The following is a 19,723-nucleotide window of genomic DNA, read 5'->3' on the forward strand; positions in this document are numbered from 1 at the left end:
TTGGCTGTGTTGGTTGTTTCAGATTCTGAGCTAAAAGTGACCTTCTAGTTAATTAAAAAGGGTGAATCACCGCAGCACGACAAGAGCAGACTGTAATCCGATATGACACTGCTGAACAAAAAAAGAAACATGCAAATGTATTTAAAATAATACCTGTTTTTAAACTCTAAGCACACCGATAATAACGAAACAGTTACAGTTTCGACATGAAGCCCAGGTGCATTAACAGTTCGGCTGAACCATTCGGAATGTGTGGCTGATGAAGGATGCTCATTCATTTGCATCTCTGCATTACATTTTGGCCTCTCCATCCTCAATGCCTGGTTATTGTCGACTGTTTCATTGTTTCTTCCGTATCTGGCTTGAAATTACGGTGTGTCGTCTTGAGGACCGGCGAGATCGTGCGACTGATCGCATTGCACTCGGGTCTCATAGCAGTAATACTGTCGCATGTACGTGTACGGTGACGTTAACTCTTATCGGCGCCTTGATAAACAAGAATGTTTTAACCTACCGAATTTAATTTTATTGAACAGAAAAGAGAATTAGTTGTTGAAGAAGATACTTACAGCTCCTGCCTTACGGACCCAGCCATTGGTCGGAATCATAAACGCGGGTGCTGTCCGTGTGGAGTCTGTATGGTCTTCCTGTGTTTTTGTGGATTGATACTGTATGTTTTCAGGTTGTTGTTCCCAGTTGACGCAGCGTTTGACTGACATCGCGTTTAGGGTTGGTTCCTATCTTGCACTAAATGTTGGTGGGACCCGGAACTGAATAATATTTAACGTATAATACATACGCTAATAACATTGTTTAAAAATTGCATATTACTTGTTAATCACAGCTTATTTTCCTCTGTAGCGTGGACCTAGATCACCTACTATTATTATATTGTCATGTAAGACATACTGTAATAACATTGACGCACTTTTAAATAATTCGTATTACTCCCTGATCACAGCTCTATTCCTCTAAGGTGTGGTCCTAGATCATCTTCACGGCCATTCCACAAACTGTACACCTTCACCTGTCGGTAGCGCGGATGTTTGAGTCCGGTCAGGGAGTGGGTGACTTAGAATGACTGAAACTGCAATTACAGCAACAGATGATGTGGTTCAAAAGTTTTGCAAGAGAACGCAAGCTTATTTCTGCGTATTTTCCTCCTCCCTTTTTTTCTCCCATCAGATTTTTTTCCATCTTTCTTCTTTCATGAAAGTTTTTTTTTCCCACGGAAATTTGTTTTCCTGTCATATTATTGTGTCTTCGCGTATGTCACTTAAGGGAACAGGGGGCTAGATTGCCCGTTATTCTTATTTGTTGTTGTTGTTTGTTTTTTTTATAAACTAGCTGCTAATTACTACTTTTGTGTGTTTTCCTTTCCAGGATTCAGTGGTTGTGCCACCAGGCCAAAGCAGGTTGAAGCCACCAGTGATGCTGGGAAGAATGGTAAAGACTAACATCATATTGTTGATACATGTGTTGCTATGTATTCTGTAACAACATAGCCACATAAGGACATCTGAGCTGTTCACTAGAAGACTGAATGGCAGCACCCTATCTAACAAGGGAAAATTCCTCCTTTAAATTAGGATTCTTCATGAAATAGATTAGATTAGATCAGATACAGTTTATTAATCCCATGGGGAAATTCAAATGTATACAGCAGCAGAACAATAAAAAGTAAGAATACAGACTTACAAAACAGAAAACACATCCAATCAATTGATTAATAGATAAATAAAAATAAACTTAATGGGTACATCGGGTAGAATCATTGATGGGCAGAAAAGACCTTGTTTTTTTAATTACTGACCTGTTTCTGCTGCTAATTAACATCTTTTGAATTAATTTTAATTGACTTGTTTTTTAAGATTTTTCTTCATTGTTCCTCTGAATTGCTTCATTTCTTTCCTTAAATGGCACCCAAACAGAATTAAAATATGAAGTGAGTGAGTCAACAGAAGACGACCTAAATCAGGGCCTCAAACTCCAACTAATTTTACTCCAAGCAGTTGCTAAATTAGGTTCTGATTCTTGCTGTTAATTAAACTTGTTCTTCAATTCCATGGCTTGTTGCTGCTTTCATTGTGCATTCCTGAGACCTTCACCTTTCTTAATTTTCAGATACTGTATGATGGTCACAGTTTGCTAGTTATGTTTTGGTTCATTTTGTATCTCATTATCGTTTGGCTGCTAATTAAGGAAAAAGAAACAATTGAGGGGTCTGAGTCTTCAAGATCATGTAAAAAAAAAAAAACGAATTCAAAAGAAGTTAATTAGGAGCAAAAACAGGTCACTACTTAAGAGAAATAGTTTGAATGAAAGCCTGCAGCCACTGCAGCCTTCCAGGACCAGAGCTGGGGACCCCTGATCAGAGCCAGGCTTAGGGTGAAGCGAACAAACCGACCGCTTCGGGCCCACAGCTGGAGGGGCCCCACTGTGCCCAAGGTTTTTTTTTTTTCCTGTGATGCGACGCTGCTGCGGAGGGCCCAGTGGAGCAACAGACTCCTTCACTCTAACCTCTATTACTAATTTTTTTATATATATAATTCATGGGCAACATATTCCATCACCTAATTACTCCACGTGGACATCTCCACTCGGCACTCCAATCTTCATTACGCTTCACTCAGGCCCACGCGCCTGTTGCCACCTCCACGGCTCATCTGTGCCTCTGTCCTTTAGTAGGCGGCCACTTACGCTTCAGTCAGGGCCGCTCCGCCGCACTGCATTCTTGACAGAGCATAAAAGGGGCCGTTCTCTTCGTAAAGCCATCACTTTCCTTCATATCAGTATATCCATCAATCAATATCAATATCCATCACTCATACCCCTCACTCAGGACCTTGTACGACAGTCTGCGCTGACAGCCTGCAAATCTGGCTCCTGTCAGTGTGTTACGGTTATGGTTGTCAGTGTCAAACGGAAATCGTCAAAAAGTGATGGTTGTAGATGCCGGGAAAACGCATTTCTGCAGCTTAGAATGTAGGAAATCGCTTGGCGGCTGGAGCTTTGCCCCGGACCCCCTAGCTGCAGGGGTCGGGCCCCTCGGTATCAGTTTGCTTCGGGCCCGAAATTGTCTAGGGCCGGCTCTGCCCTGATCTAAGCAATACCACGATGAGAGGGGGTGCTGACACTAATGTGATCTTCTCCTTTCTTCCCCACGGCCAAGAAAAAATGCTGATCTATCTATCTATCTATCTATCTATCTATCTATCTATCTATCTATCTATCTATCTATCTATCTATCTATCTATCTATCTATCTATCTATCTATCATATAGTGACTTACTATACTAGATAAAAAATTGCTCATGATCACACAGTGTCAGTTGCAGGATTGAAGCTCACCACCTATATATATATATATATATATATATATATATATATATATATATATATATATATATATATATCCATCCATCCATCCATTTTCCAACCCACTGAATCCGAACACAGGGTCACGGGGGTCTGCTGGAGCCAATCCCAGCCAACACAGGACACAAGGCAGGAACCAATCCTGGGCAGGGTACCAACCCACCGCAGATATATATATATATATATATATATTACTGGGTTGTGTGATTCATTGTAGAACTATTGATTGACAAAGCACCATTTATTTTTGGGGAGTGTTCTTTGCATAGATGTTGTTTATTTTTGCTTTGAAAAACTTCCTAATTCTTTCTTCTTCTTTCAGCTACTCCCATTTGGGGTTTCCACAGTGGATCATCTTCTTCAATATCTTCATGTTCTCTACATCTCGCTCTGTCACACCCACCACCATCATGTCTTCTCTCACCACATCCATAAACCTCCTCTTAGGCCTTCCTTTTTTCCTCTTGCCTGGCAGCTCTATCCTTAACATCCATGTCCAAACCAATGCAATCTCTCCTCTCTGACTTTATCTCCCAACCGTCCAACTTGAGCTGACCCTCTTGTCCTCATTTCTAATCCTGTCCATCCTCGTCACACCCAATGCAAATCTTAGCATCTTTAACTCTGCCACCTCCAGCTCTGTCTCCTGCTTTCTGGTCAGTGCCACCGTCTCCTACCCATATAACATAGCTCTTTTACTTCCTAATACATGTAGAAAATCATAAACCTTTGTTCAAATACATAGATCTATCAAACTATGTATTTGTTTGTCTGTTATATAGTGACTTACATATCTATCTATCTATCTATCTATCTATCTATCTATCTATCTCTATCTATCTATCTATCTATCTATCTATCTATCTATCTATCTATCTATCTATCTATCTATCACTGCTGCTAAAGTCAGGCAATACGTGAAAGGTCAAAATTTTAAGATGAGTGCAATTTTCTGTTTTTGAGTCTTGTTATACTATAACAAATTAATTTTCATTTGGGCAAACCATATGCAATTCCTATGGAATGTCAAAATGTGTACATTGGTCAAAGAGTTTGACTTAACTCTAATATGACAGGCTTAAATTAGAAATTGTCTTATAATGTTGAAAGGACACTTAAAAATAATGGTTCTCTGAATATGAAGTTAGTTCTTTTTTGCTTTGAGAAATTCCTAATATGTACAAATAGCTGAAATCTTTGAGGTGTATCGGCTACCCAGCAGGACACCAACATTTTAAGAAAACCTTGGCTTGGCCTGTGATATTGTGTGCAGGAAGAGTCCTTTCAAAATCATGACTTATTGGTATTTCACAAATTTGTTCCCATTTATTCACAGTAAATTGCTATATGAATCATGTTACAGATGTAAATAAATAAATGGTTCTTTCTGGAACCTTCATAACGGATGGATCGTTTGAGAACTAAGAAAATGGTTCCCGTATAGCATCGCTGTGAAAAATCCCTCTGGCACCTTTAAGAGTGGAGAAGAACACCGCTATATGACTGCCTCTCTGATTTTGTTTCTTTTGTTTTCAGGCTTAACATATTAGTTTAAGTCTGCACCCACCCTGTTTAAAGCCCCTCCATCTTAGCCTGAAGTTTAGTTCCAGCCAGTTTCATTCTAGGGCAATGCGAACAGCCGCTGCGTTTTTTGACGGCGCGTCTTTTTTTAGGGGAGTCATCAGTAACAAGTCAAATGAGGAAGGAACAAAGAAAGTAGCGAAGAAAAAAACGTGGACGTGTGATTACAGAAGTTTATAAAGAATAGCAGTAAATGACGTCTTTTGCACAGCTCTTTTCAGCTGATCTGTTTATGCATCTGCGCTGCGGGTTCCTATCGACACTACAAAGGTTTCTTTATCGTCGTTGTACTTATAAGGGTGTGAACTCGGGGATTATTTCAAATATATTTGCATATCTCTGTTTTTATTGGGCAATGTCATGTCAGATAACAGTCTGCCATTGTCATAGTGGTGATACAGCCCGAAAGTTCTTTTAAATTTAGCTCAGCATTTCATGTTACACAGTCAAGGGACGCTGACCAGCACTTGTTGTTTAACCTGCTGCCGGCAGCGACATTTATGTTCCCCCAAACACCTGTTTATGTATAACAATCGAGTTTTGCAATCTGATGAAGTATTGAAGCAACTGTTGGTTTAAAGCGCCATTCACACGTCGGATCAGCACGGAAGTTTTGAACTGCTCTTATATTGGACTTTTAGCTAAAAGACAATCCAGGGATTTTATAAGAAAGAAAGAAAGAAAGAAAGAAAGAAAGAAAGAAAGAAAGAAAGAAAGAAAGAAAGAAAGAAAGAAAGAAAGAAAGAAAGAAAGCTGTTGCAAAAAGGGAAAAGGTAGGTACCTTTCTTTCACTGTGGACGAAGCTTCAGATACCGTTTCATTAACTGTTAATTTGGATTTGCACGAGTTTCCGAAGTGTCTGACGTTAAATAAAGGAGCTCAACTATTTCAGGGTGTTTCACTTCATGTTCACTGTAGGCTTGTTTCTTTGTCAGTTACAGACTCTCCAGTAACCTGCTCTGTGTCTGGCTGGCGTGTGAGCTCGGGAAGGCTGCCGCCCACTCCGCGTCTGGTTCTTGCGCTGTTTCAGATGTAATTCGGATTGTGTCGGGCTACTGGGACACCGAAGGGGATTTTTAGAATAGGTGAGTTTAAACAGTGAACGCATGGATAATAATTCTTTAATAATAATTCTTTACATTTATATAGCACTGTAATATCTGTAAAAATCGAATGCTGATTTACACAGCAGTCTATATAAAACATTTTAATTTTTTTATTTTATACAGCCAATTTGTGTTTTACGTTTCACATATTTGCATATCGTTATTGTGCAAAAAGGAAAAAAAGTTATGGTTATTCACCAACAAAGCTCACCAATCCTATCCACCTAATTCTCAAAAATAACACTGAGTTAACTGTCAGAACTCGCACATTTAGTTTTATGTCTTCATGGCATTTGTCACGGTGTGAACGCCAGCAGCTTTAAATGCTTTTCTTAGAAGTCGTCAATCAGAAAAAATTACCACTTTAATGTCAGCATTTTTTTATATAGCACTTGAACTTTCTATGTTTTAAACATTTTTATTTTATATAGCAATTTACAGTCGAAACTCGCACAATCTGTATATTTTGATGCTGATGTCGTTATTTTTTTTCATAGTGCTTCAATTTTTCTATTTATTTTATACAGCACTTTTCGTAGTTTATGTAAATGTTTTTATTATTATTTTATTATTTGGTTGACGTCAAGACGGCTTACAACATTTGAGATACAACTGGTTATATTTTTTAATGCAGTTGGAGCACAGGCAGGTGAAGTGAGTTGCTCATGGGCACACAGTGTCAATTGTGGGATTTAAACTCACCACCTCTGGGATCGAAATTCAAAGTGTTAAGCTCTGGTTCTTCAATGGCATATATATATATATATATATATATATATATATATATATATATATATACATATATATATATATGGGGCGGCATGGTGACGCAGTGGGTAGCACTGCTGCCTTGCAGTTAGGAGACCTGCGTTCTCTTCCTGGGTCCTCCCTGCGTGGAGTTTGCATGTTCTCCCCGTGTCTGCGTGGGTTTCCTCCGGGTGCTCCGGTTTCCTCCCACAGTCCAAAGACATGCAGGTTAGGTACATTGGCGATCCTAAATTGTCCCTAGTGTGTGTGTGTGTGTGTGTGTGTGTGCGCCCTGCAGTGGGCTGGCACCCTGCCCGGCGGTTTGTTTCCTGCCTTGCGCCCTGTGTTGGCTGCAGGCTCCAGCAGACCCCCGTGACCCTGTAGATATAGCGGGTTGGATAATGGATGGATGTGTATATATATATATATATATATATATATATGTAACTGGGTTGTGTGGTTCCTTTTAGAACTATTGATCAACAAAGCACTTTTTTATGCTTTGAAAAACTTGCTTATTTGTAGAACAATAAAAGCCTGAAATCTTCATTGTTCAGGAGGCACAACACTAACAGATTAGGAAAACCTGAATTTAGCCTGTGCATGTGCTTTAAAATCATGAACCATTGTAACTTCACAAATCTCTTCCCATTTATACTGTATGGAACGTAAATGGTCTTTCTGGAACCTTCAGGGTCTTTTTGGGAATCATATATGGTTCCCCTATGGCCTGGCTCTGAAGAACCTCTCTGGCACCTTTATTTTTAAGAGTGTGTACACCACACTTCCTGTTTCTATGGAACTTTCAAGTCAGAATGTGCATATCTTTGTTTTCCAAGGGCTTTTCCTCACCATAATCCTTTCATAGAATATCTTTATTTCATAAAGCACATGGCTTAGTGAGATCAGCATGTTTAGTGAAGTTTTCCAGTTAGAACTCGCACATCTTTAGCTTCTCTATAGCCCACACCTCTCTAAACTGTATTCTACATACATCACCACATACACCTCTCCTTCACTGATCTCTCACAAAGTGAATAACTAAACAATATGTTAATATTAGACAGCACACCGATAGCACCTCTGCTGACTGGCTCTTTAATGGCTCTTTCTGGTTTTTTACTGGGTTGTGTGGTTCCTCATAGCACCTCTGCTTGACAAAGTACCATTTTGTTATGAGAAATGTTAATTTGCATTTATGAAGCTTGTTCTTTGATTTGAAAAACTTCATAATGTATAGACAAAAACTGAAATCTTTAATGTATGTTGGGCTACCCATGACACAAACCTGGACTTAGCCTGAGTTATTGTATGCAACAAGAGTCCTTTTAAAATCAGGAGCCCAGTGGGATTTCACAAATCTATTATCATCTGTTCATGGGTATTTGTGGAGCTTGTTATAAATCTAAATAAATAAGGGCTATTTCTGGTCCCAAGGTGGATGGGTGTTTTTGGCATTGCTCTGAAGAACCACTCTGGCACATTTATTTTTGAGAGTGCAAATAGTCATTATCAATGCAATATACTATAGCGTGGTCCAGATCTAATTATGTAATTTTCATTACGCTATAACTTATTAAGAAAAAGAGAATTCACAGCACCTGCCCTGCACCTACAGATTTCACTGAAAATTCTTTTTGTTGCCGATAGATGGTAGCACCTCCCCCCGCATTCCAAAATGGTGGGGAGACGGTTGTCAGTCAAACAGTTGCATAATTAGATCTGGACCACCCTGCATACCCCAAAAACAATATAAGAAGTCAGGCAGACAAACCCCCACAAGACAGATGGCTGAATGTGTACATACACTCACCGGCCACTTTATTAGGTACACCTGTTCAACTGCTACTTAACACAAATATCTAATCAGCCAATCGCATGGCAGCAACTCAATACATTTAGGCATGTAGAGATTGTCAAGACGACCTGCTGAAGTTCAAACCAAGCATCAGAGTGATGAAGAAAGGTGATTTAAATGACTTTGAAGGTGGCATGGTTGTTGGAGCCAGATGGGCTGGTCTGAGTATTCCAAAAACTGCTCATCTACTGGGATTTTCATGCACAACCATCTCTATGGTTTGCAGATAATGGTCTGAAAAAGGGAAAGGGAAAAAGGGAATCCAAATACTGTAGTGACCATAAATGTATTGAATTGTTATTGTGCCATAAGGGTTATTCAGTTATGCAAGGTACGACAACATATATTTTATGTATAAAGTATACTCAGTATATACTGTATATATATATATATATATATATATATATATATATAATAATAATAATAATAATGTAGCATTTTTAATGTAGGTAGATAATTTCGACCTGGTCATTTTAAAAGTAGCTCGCAAGACGAAAAAGTGTGGGCTCCCCTGTTCAACTTTAATGTTATAAGGTTACTGCAGCCCATCATCAGGCGAGAACTGAGAACCGTCATTATCATCATCATCATCTGGACTCACTAACATTAGCCTCTTGCTTCTGAGTGGTTGTGTTGCTCTCACTCCAGACTGCCATTGTAGCTGCGTTTTTCCAGAATTGTCAAAGTTCAGCAGCTGCAACTCAAAAATGGGATTAAACAAAAGCCTGACATGCCGAAATGATTCCACAGACAAAATATCTTCGTTTTTTTAAAAGTTTTATTTAAAATTCAAAGTAAAACAGTTCACACAAAAAAGAAAATTAAAATAGCAAAAAAGGGAAAAAAATTAATATTAAGAAAAGTTCTGTTCAAAGCTTAAATCTTGTTACATCTCAAATCATTACACTTTACTTAAGATTTCTGAACCACTTCTAGACGAAGACGACAGTCAGAAAACTGTATGCCTATCCCATCTCTGAGTAGAAAATGGGTCTTTCGAGTCCCTGATTACTGGGACCTGTTCTAAACACAACTGCATCTATTATCACACTGTTTCTTAGTTATAGTAAGAAGGTTTTATGTCTTACTAACTTATAGGGGGAAAAGACTATCCAGGGGTGGGCAAATTCATTCCTGGAGGGCCGCAGTGGCTGCAGGTTTTTGTTCCAACCCAATTGCTTAATAAGAAGCACTTATTGCTCTAGAAACACTTCTGTTTCATTTTAGTTATCTCCCTCGTTAAGATTATGAACCCTTATTGCTTATTTAAGTCTTAAACAGCTGCATTCTTGGTTTTTAATTGCTCCTTATTAGCAGTAAGATGCAAATGACAAAAGAAACCAGCAGTTATCCATTTTGCTTGTTACCCTTTACTCCTGTGTGTATTTATCATGCACTATTTGGTTTAATTAAATACTTGGAAGGAAAGAGAAGAGAAAAAAGTGAAGGATTGAAAATTACCCATCCGTTTTACACTTCAAAGTATTTGGATGATATCCTTAGAATGGAAAAAAAAAATCTAAGATATGAGAATGACCTGACATAGCAGAGTTAAAGCACTAACTAGCCATGAAATGTAATTAATGGCAAGGATTGTTTTCTAATTAAGCAACTGGGTTGGAACAAAAACCCGCAGCCACTGCGGCCCTCCAGGAATGAATTTGCCCACCCCTGGACTATACCATTGTCTATGACTATCCATCCATCCATTTTCCAACCCGCTGAATCCGAACACAGGGTCACGGGGGTCTACTGGAGCCAATCCCAGCCAACACAGGGCACAAGGCAGGAACCAATCCTGGGCAGGGTGCCAACCCACCGCAGGACACACACAAACACAGCCACACACCAAGCACACACTAGGGCCAATTTAGAATCGCCAATCCACCTAACCTGCATGTCTTTGGACTGTGGGAGGAAACCGGAGCGCCCGGAGGAAACCCACGCAGACACGGAGAGAACATGCAAACTCCACGCAGGGAGGACCCGGGAAGCGAACCCAGGTCCCCAGATCACCCAACTGCAAGGCAGCAGCGCTAACCACTGCGCCACCGTGCCGCCATGTCTATGACTATGACTATGGAAGAAATTATATTCTATTCAAATTAAGCAAACATTAATATGAGTTTAACTCAAAACTTTAACTTTCTAAGATTGGCTCTTACAGCCATAATGTTAGTCTTCCCCTCAGACCAGAACAAGTTAATATTAGCTTCTTTCCTGCTATTAATTAATCCTGATGGTGATGAATCTTCATCTTTCCTAAAAAAAAAAATAAAAAAACAGCGATAGATTTCAGGCACAGTTTGCAATTTGGTAGCCTTTGAAAACGTTCTTCTTTTATCCTTTTATCAGACTCACTAAGCCAGGGGTTCTCAAAGTTTAGTTACTGAAGGCCACAGCTCCAGTTGCCAACAAGCTAAGGGGGATGCACCTAAACATCACTATTTTTTTAATCATTTTGATAATGAAATCTTAATGAACAATGCAAATGCAGAAGATCACTTTTTACAATTAGCCAGAACGAAACCATCACCTCTAAGTTTGTTGGTTTAATTAGAAAATGTTAATTAAATAAATCTGTTAACATTTCATTAATTAGAAGTGCTTATATTAGTGAGCTTTCTGATGCCAGCTAGAGGAAATTAACTTGTCTATACAGCAGACAAGTGAAGGACGACACAACAAAGTTGTGATGGTCGATTTCTGTCTGTGACACATGCCTGAAAACACAAGTTACTTCACCATAATTAATAAACAGTAATTGGTTACTGTAATGGCTTGAGCATCTGGTGGGGCTTAAAGAGGCTGCTCTTAACTGGTTCAGGTCTTTGCTTACTGGTAGACACTTTTCAGTGACTTTCAATTCCTCTTTTTCATCTACTGCTCCTGTTAAATGTGGTGTTCCTCAGGGATCCATTCTTGGTTCTATTTTATTTTCTATTTATCTTTATCCTATAGGAGCTGTTTTTAGGTAGTTTAAAATTTCTTCTCAATGTTATGCTCATGACACACTGGGCTATATTTCTATAAATAATTCTGCAATGAATTGGCTCCACAATTGTCTTGTAGAACTAAGATCCTGGATTACTGAAAATGTTCTCAATCTTAATCAAAATAAATTGTTGTTAGCTGGTCCTCCAGCCAAAGTTCTAATTGGTTTTGAAAAGAACATATTTTTCAGGAAAAGTGTGCCACCTTGCAAGATACAAGTGGAACTGGCCCTGGAGAAGCTAGCTGAAAATCCCATCATGAAGTGAATCCTGGTTTCAAGGAAGGGTATAATAGACTGGCATCCCATCCAGTGTTGCTTCCTGCCTTCCACCAAGGTCTGCTGGGACTGGCACCAGTCACCTGTGACCAAGAAATGAATTCATCTGGTTTGCAAATGTATGTATGAATGGATTTACAGTACTGAAAGGAATTGTCTATTACAAGATGTACAACTGTCCTTTTTGTCTCATTTTACAGGGTGTTGCGTGCATGTCCACATACAGTAAAAGTTAAAACTACATTTACATTTGAAAGTATTTTACTGCTTAATATAGCAAATTGAATTTCAGATATGCAGTAGATGCCGTCATGGTTTTGGTTCTTTTTTTTTTGTTTGTTTTCTGGTTATTTTACTACCATTTAGTAGTAAAAGAGGGTTGTGCCCTCATACCTTGTCAGTGCTTTATCTGCACTTTGCACAGCGAGATAGAAGTGGTGAGTGCTGTTGCTTCACTTCCTCCATTTGCAATATTATTTTCTGTGTATACATTTATGACAAATGTATCAAGGACTTTCTTGTCGCAAACTGAATCTGACAAAACAAGTGTCCACCAGTCCAAGTAAAGCCCCATGTCGGCTGTATTTTCTGTGTGCTCAGGCAGTGAGACTGTTGATAACCTCTGTACTTTGAAGGAGTCAAGACATTTGCAGCAGAGTTCATCATTTCAGCCAGAAAGATTTATTAGTTTGTGATTTTTCACCGTTATCAGAAGGTTTTTATGTTCTTGACCTTGCTCTGCCTTACAGCTCCAAGAACACCGGCCTCATTTGATGTCTGTGTAGTTTTGCATGTTCTCCCCATGTTTACAAGTGTTTCCTTTCAAATCATACAGAAATGCTATTGACAGATTTGAAATGGCTTAATAAAATTAGATGTGGGTATGTGTAGAAGAGTGCTCCATGATGTGTTAGTGTCCCACCAAAGGTTCACTATCCCCTAGCTCCTAATGATGTATCACCTCCAGCTCCATTTTTGCGGATGCGGATGTGGTCAATCTGGTTCTCAGTTATGCGATCTGGCAATACCCAAGTGGCTTTGTGAATGCTCTTGTGAGGAAAAACACTGCCACTGATGACAAAACTGTTCAGTGCACACATGTCTGCCAGCCTCTCTCCATTCTCATTCATGTTCCCTAGTCCATGGCCTCCAATGATGTCTTCATATCCAGTGTTGTCTTTTCTGATCTTAGAATTGAAGTCCCCCATCAGGATGTTAATGTCTCTCTCTCTGGGTACTTCTCAATGATGGACTGAAGTCTGGCATAGAACTGGTCTTTGTCTGCCTCCTTTCTGTCGATGTTCATCTTGAATTTCTTCTCCTTGGTCCGGAATGTTGCTGTGATGATCCTTGGGCCATGGGTTTCCTATCCTATGAGAGCTCTCTGAGCTGACAACATCAGCTCAACTCCTTAGGTTTGGGGGACATTATCCATTTCATGTCCGCAGTATAATATCATCTCTCCTGAGACTAGTCACTTCTATTAGGTTCTATGTCCATCTGGTCTCATTGACTCCAAGCCGGGTGAGGTTATAGTTTTTCATCTCCACTGCTACTCGACAAGTCTTCCCTGTTTCATTCATGGTTCTCACGTTCCATGTTCCAAATATTAGCTGCCCTGGTCAAAAGAAGGGTTGTCAGTCTTGTGACTTCCAGAGACTTCTGGTTTTCATGACATGGTGTCATAAATATTCTTATTCAGAGACCCATCTCTTCCCAGGACTGAGATCTCTCGTTGGCATTTTTGTAGCTAGGTTTTGCTTAACTGGGCGGGGTAGCTCGCCACACACCACACCCCTCCTCCTTTCTCAGCCAGGCTTGGGACCATCCATGGCGGAATTGAGTCTGTGTCGGTGATAATGAAATCTCAGGACTATCAGGACATTCTTGAGTGAAATGTACTGCTCAGTGTCAGAAAGTTGTTCGGCTGATTCTAGGTTATCTCCCATTCCAAATTGCTTGGCATCAGTGGTGTACCCTGCTTTGTTTACTGAACACGAACACAAAATACAATAGAGAAAAGTCAAAAGATTAATATGTAAAACTAAGCAATAACACACTTTGAAGGCATGAAGTATGTTAGCTGCAGGAGAAATCATTTGAACAGAGGTGAAAGTGGTTTTTGGACGTTGAAATGTTTTCAAAAATACACAGTAGATGACAATAGTCATATAATAGTTGGTCATGGTTGACTGAAGCACATTCCAGGAGCACCATTTGTAAGGTAGGAACCATGATAGAATGTCAGTTAATGCAACACACACACACACTTGAATTTAGAGTCGGTAAATAAATTAAAGTTCACGTCTTAGACATAGCAAACTGCAGAAAGCTTCACATACTAAAAGACATCAGTCTAGAAGGAGATAACATTATACAGTGCATCCGGAAAGTATTCACAGCGCATCACTTTTTCCACATTTTGTTATGTTACAGCCTTATTCCAAAATGGATTAAATTCGTTTTTTTCCTCAGAATTTTACACACAACACCCCATAATGACAACGTGAGAAAAGTTTACTTGAGGTTTTTGCAAATTTATTAAAAATAAAAAAACTGAGAAATCCCATGTACATAAGTATTCACAGCCTTTGCTCAATACTTTGTCGATGCACCTTTGGCAGCAATTACAGCCTCAAGTCTTTTTAAATATGATGCCACCAGGTTTGCACACCTATCCTTGGCCAGTTTCGTCCATTCCTCTTTGCAGCACCTCTCAAGCTCCATCAGGTTGGATGGGAAGCGTCGGTGCACAGCCATTTTAAGATCTCTCCAGAGATGTTCAATCGGATTCAAGTCTGGGCTCTGGCTGGGCCACTTAAGGACATTCACAGAGTTGTCCAGAAATATTCCATTGATATCTTGGCTGTGTGCTTAGGGTCGTTGTCCTGCTGAAAGATGAACCGTTGCCCGAGTCTGTGGTTAAGAGAGCTCTGGAGCAGGTTTTCATCCAGGATGTCTCTGTACATTGCTGCAATCATCTTTCCCTTTATCCTGACTAGTCTCCCAGTTCCTGCCGCTGAAAAACATCCCCACAGCATGATGCTGCCACCACCATGCTTCACTGTAGGGATGGTATTGGCCTGGTGATGAGCGGTGCCTGGTTTCCTACAAACGTGACGCCTGGCATTCACACCAAAGAGTTCAATCTTTGTCTCATCAGACCAGAGAATTTTCTTTCTCATGGTCTGAGAGTCCTTCAGGTGCCTTTTGGCAAACTCCCACCGGGCTGCCATGTGCCTTTTACTAAGGAGTGGCTTCCGTCTGGCCACTCTACCATACAGGCCTGATTGGTGGATTGCTGCAGAGATGGTTGTCCTTCTGGAAGGTTCTCCTCTCTCCACAGAGGACCTCTGGAGCTCTGACAGAGTGACCATCAGGTTCTTGGTCACCTCCCTGACTAAGGCCCTTCTCCCCCGATCGCTCAGTTTAGATGGCCGGCCAGCTCTAGGAAGAGTCCTGGTGGTTTCGAACTTCTTCCACTTACGGATGATGGAGGCCACTGTGCTCATTGGGACCTTCAAAGCAGCAGAAATTTTTCTGTAACCTTCCCCAGATTTGTGCCTCGAGACAATCCTGTCTCGGAGGTCTACAGACAATTCCTTTGACTTCAGGCTTGGTTTGTGCTCTGACATGAACTGTCAACTGTGGGACCTTATATAGACAGGTGTGTGCCTTTCCAAATCATGTCCAATCAACTGAATTTACCACAGGTGGACTCCAATTAAGCTGCAGAAACATCTCAAGGATGATCAGGGGAAACAGGATGCACCTGAGATCAATTTTGAGCTTCATGGCAAAGGCTGTGAATACTTATGTACATGTGATTTCTCAATTTTTTTATTTTTAATAAATTTGCAAAAACCTCAAGTAAACCTTTTTCACGTTGTCATTATGGGGTGTTGTGTGTAGAATTCTGAGGAAAAAAATGAATTTAATCCATTTTGGAATAAGGCTGTAACATAACAAAATGTGGAAAAAGTGATGTGCTGTGAATACTTTCCGGATGTACTGTATGACAGAATTTTCTGGAATGTTCTTAATCCAATTCAGGGATATTCTAGAAGGTTAATTATGGGATCAACACTTCAACTTACATGTGCCCAACTTAGAATGGACAATTAACTGAACATGTCTGTCTTTAGAATGTGGAAGGACAACCAGAGAATCCATGGAAAACTCATGCAGACAGAGAGAACATGCAAACACTAACAAAAAAATGGACGATTTCTACCCAGGATGTAGAATTCGTGAGAGAATAGTGCTAACCACTGTGCCAACATACATTTGGCTAAAATGATTCAACATTTCACATTTGACACTAATGAGACGTTCGTCTTCATTTTCCCCAAGATTAATCCAAAGTTTAAATTTCAGCTTTTAACAAAAATGAAAAGCAAACAGTTTGTCATATGAGATGGATACCGGTTATCATATCAAACATGTATGGACCCTTCAGTCCCAGGGCACTTATGTTGTGTTAAAATTATGTACATCCGGTGTGATCACAAGGGGTGCAACTGAGCCCCAAACCTCAGACACAATAGTACCCAACACAGTTCCAGGTACAAAATAAAGTATTTTATTACAAATAAATCACTAAATGTGCAGAAACAACCAATCACAATTACAAATAAAGTGTCTAATTCTCTCCTTCTGCTCCTCTTGTTGAGTGCCACTTGCTGCCTCCCAACCCTGACTCCTCCAGGTGAGGCGGTGGGCTCCTTTTAACCTGGACCCGGGAACATTTCTGGCACCACAGTGTGTCCTTTTGGAAGCATTTCTGGGTCATATGGAAACAAGGGAGATCCTCCCCTGACAGCACCCTCTAATGGCACCCAGGGACCCCGACAAGACTGCACTTCTGGACTCTAATTCCCATGTACCCCTGTGGGTGTCCAAACTGGAATGCCTCGGGAGGACCGCTACCACATTTCGTAAGGGGAATTTAACTGCTCTTGGCCTCCAGCTTCCACTGGTCAATCCATTATATGTCTCCTGCTGGGCAAAAAGCTGTTCCCTCGGCCAACCGGCGTGTCCGTATGTCCTCCATGGTACTTAGTAATTCACTTTACTTTGTCTGTGTGGTGAAATCGGTGCATTATCCATATTTCTAATTTCAGCTGAAAAGTGTTGCTGAAGAGTAAAAAATGAAAGTATTTCCATAAAGATTATATAAGGTACTGACATTAGTGGAATACCTGATTGCACCAGAGGATTAGAGTCACTCAGATTTAATGGAGTCAGATGTCCGGGCTCATCATTTCAGAACATCAAAGCTCAGATAGCCACCTGAAATGCACAAATGAAGTGTTTTACTATTCACAATAATAATTGTGTATTGTATTTTACCTTTTTTTCAGATCAACTCTGATGAATAACACCACCAGCACACCAGACAGGAACATGAGAGTGAACACAGTTGCCATTGTGGTTTACTCCTTTGCCTGTATCCTTGGCTGCATCGGAAATGGCCTTGTCATCTATATCACTGGCTTTAGAATGAAGAAGACAGCCAACACTGTGTGGTTCCTTAACCTGGCCATTGCCGACTTTATCTTCACCACCCTCTTGCCATTCACAATTTACTACACTGCTAACAGCTACAACTGGATCTTTGGGAAGTTCATGTGCCAGTTCAACTCTCTCATACTCTGCCTCACAATGTACGGCAGTGTGTTTCTGCTGACAGCCATCAGTGTTGACCGCTGCATGGCTGTGGTGGCTGCCGTCTGGTCACAGTCCCATCGCTCACCACGCACAGCTGGCACTGCATGCTTCTTAATCTGGTTGTTGGCTATTGTTCTGGGAACCCCACATGCAGTCTTTCGTGACCTTAAAATATATCCAGATCGAGTCAGGTGTGGCTACAACTATTCTAGCGATACAAACCTTTGGAAATACAGAAAAAGGAGTCTGATCATCACTCGTTTTCTCTGTGGCTTCCTCATTCCACTTATTATTATCTTGGTTTGTTACTGTGTTATCATTTGGCGATACAACAGCCGGAAGCACAAGAGGAGCTTAATGCGGTTCAAGACTATTGTTGCTGTCATCGTTGCCTTCTTCACCTGCTGGGCCCCCTTCCATATCTTTCAGCTCTTGCAATTAAAGACACTTTCAGAAACTCTCGATATGATCATAGAAATAGGTAACCCAATTGTGACAAGCATTGCATTCCTCAACAGCTGCCTGAACCCAGTCCTCTACGTCTGCATGTGTGAAGACTTCCGGCAAGTGTTTAAGAAGTCTATTCTTCTCGTGCTGGAGAGCGCCTTCACTGAGGACAGATCTCTGCACACCTTTACTCAAAGATGCCCCTCAAATTGCACAGAGGATTTGTGTCCTGACAAGAAAAAGAATGAGGACAGGTGACGTGAAAGAGTGGTGGAGACCAAAATGTGAGACAGCCATGTGTTCAGTCTGCTGTAGCTAAACTTTATTTTCTTTTGTTAAACAGCAAATGTTGTTGAATTACATTAAAATGTCAAGTTTATAAACAACATCAACATTATGGAAATTGAAAATATGATGTACAATATTCAGAGTATGAGTTTCCATATGCCTGCTTCATATAAAGATGTACTTTTTAAGAGTAATGTAATACACACCTAACAGAGCCCTGGAGAGGATGTGGGTAGGAAAAAAATTAATAAATCATGGGAATAATTTACAATTCGTGCACACATTTGAATTAAAACTTCCCTTCATTTAGTTTATTCATTCACACATTCTAATTAAAATTGCTCTCACGATTTAGTTAATGGAGTCCTGCTGTGCCTTTTGTTGCATATGGACAACCTAATGGCCAGAAATACCATGATAAGGTTATTTTGTGTTGTTATTTGGGAATTAGTTTTGGCATCATTGTAGTGACTCTTGGGGCATTACTCTGAGCCAATCAAAACTGAGTTTACTGAAACAACAGACTTTCAAAGACAGTCACATACATACATTTATAATGAGAGATACTGCAACTATTCTGACCTCTGCAGTGATTTCAGCAGTGGACTCTCAAGCTCTGTCAGGGTGATGGACATCATCTACGTCAGTTTTAAAGCTTCATTTTATCAGGAATAAAATTTAATTTAGAATGTGAAAGTTGTCAGTGAAATGTACCAAATTTGGAGATTAGTGTTAATATGTAGTATATCAGTTTGTTACTTAAGGTAAGTTAACTTTATGCTTTTGTTCTTATTTTAAAATTTTTGTTGCAGTTGTTCCACAAAATATTCTCATAGTTTTGCAGACATGGAGTAAACCTGCTCCGGACTAAACTACAGTGCAGATCATTTGCTTTTAGTCTAGAATTAGTTATAATAATCTGTGTACATCAGCCTGTATACATCAACAAGAGCAGCAGTGCTATGCAGAGCCCAGGTAAACATGATAGCTAAATCGTGGGAATGTTTTAATCAAAATGTGCATACAAATTTCAGAAATCGAGGGAGTATTTTAATCAAAATGTATGCACAAATTACTTAAGCTAATGGAATATTTTAATCAAAACGTACACACAAAATAGATAAATTGAGGACATTGAACATTTATATCCAAATGAGCATATGAATTATATAAATCAAGATAATGTTATATAACAAGAAATGTACATGAACTATCTAAATTGAGGGTATATTTTAATTAAAATGTGCACACCAATAATAAACTGTTCACACAATGTACTTTCCAGGGCTCTTTACATGCCAGTCTTCTTCTATAATACGCTATAGTGGCTGTTTGTTTGTCTGTCAAGGATTTTAAATCACCTGTAGCTCGTAAACC

The 19,723-nt window shown here is 39.9% G+C and overlaps 1 protein-coding gene across 1 annotated transcript; it reads left to right on the forward strand.

Annotated features, from left to right (window-relative positions):
• The first annotated feature begins 17,281 nt into the window (after window positions 1-17,281).
• Window positions 17,282-18,965, forward strand: LOC114667571 (chemerin-like receptor 1). The gene has a single exon (XM_028822926.2). It carries the CDS (start codon window positions 17,315-17,317, stop codon window positions 18,314-18,316), a length of 1,002 nt encoding a protein of 333 aa, XP_028678759.2. The 5' UTR covers window positions 17,282-17,314; the 3' UTR covers window positions 18,317-18,965.
• Window positions 18,966-19,723: the final 758 nt, after the last annotated feature.

The sequence above is a fragment of the Erpetoichthys calabaricus genome, chromosome 17, assembly GCF_900747795.2.
Source record: "Erpetoichthys calabaricus chromosome 17, fErpCal1.3, whole genome shotgun sequence".
NCBI lineage: Eukaryota > Metazoa > Chordata > Cladistia > Polypteriformes > Polypteridae > Erpetoichthys > Erpetoichthys calabaricus.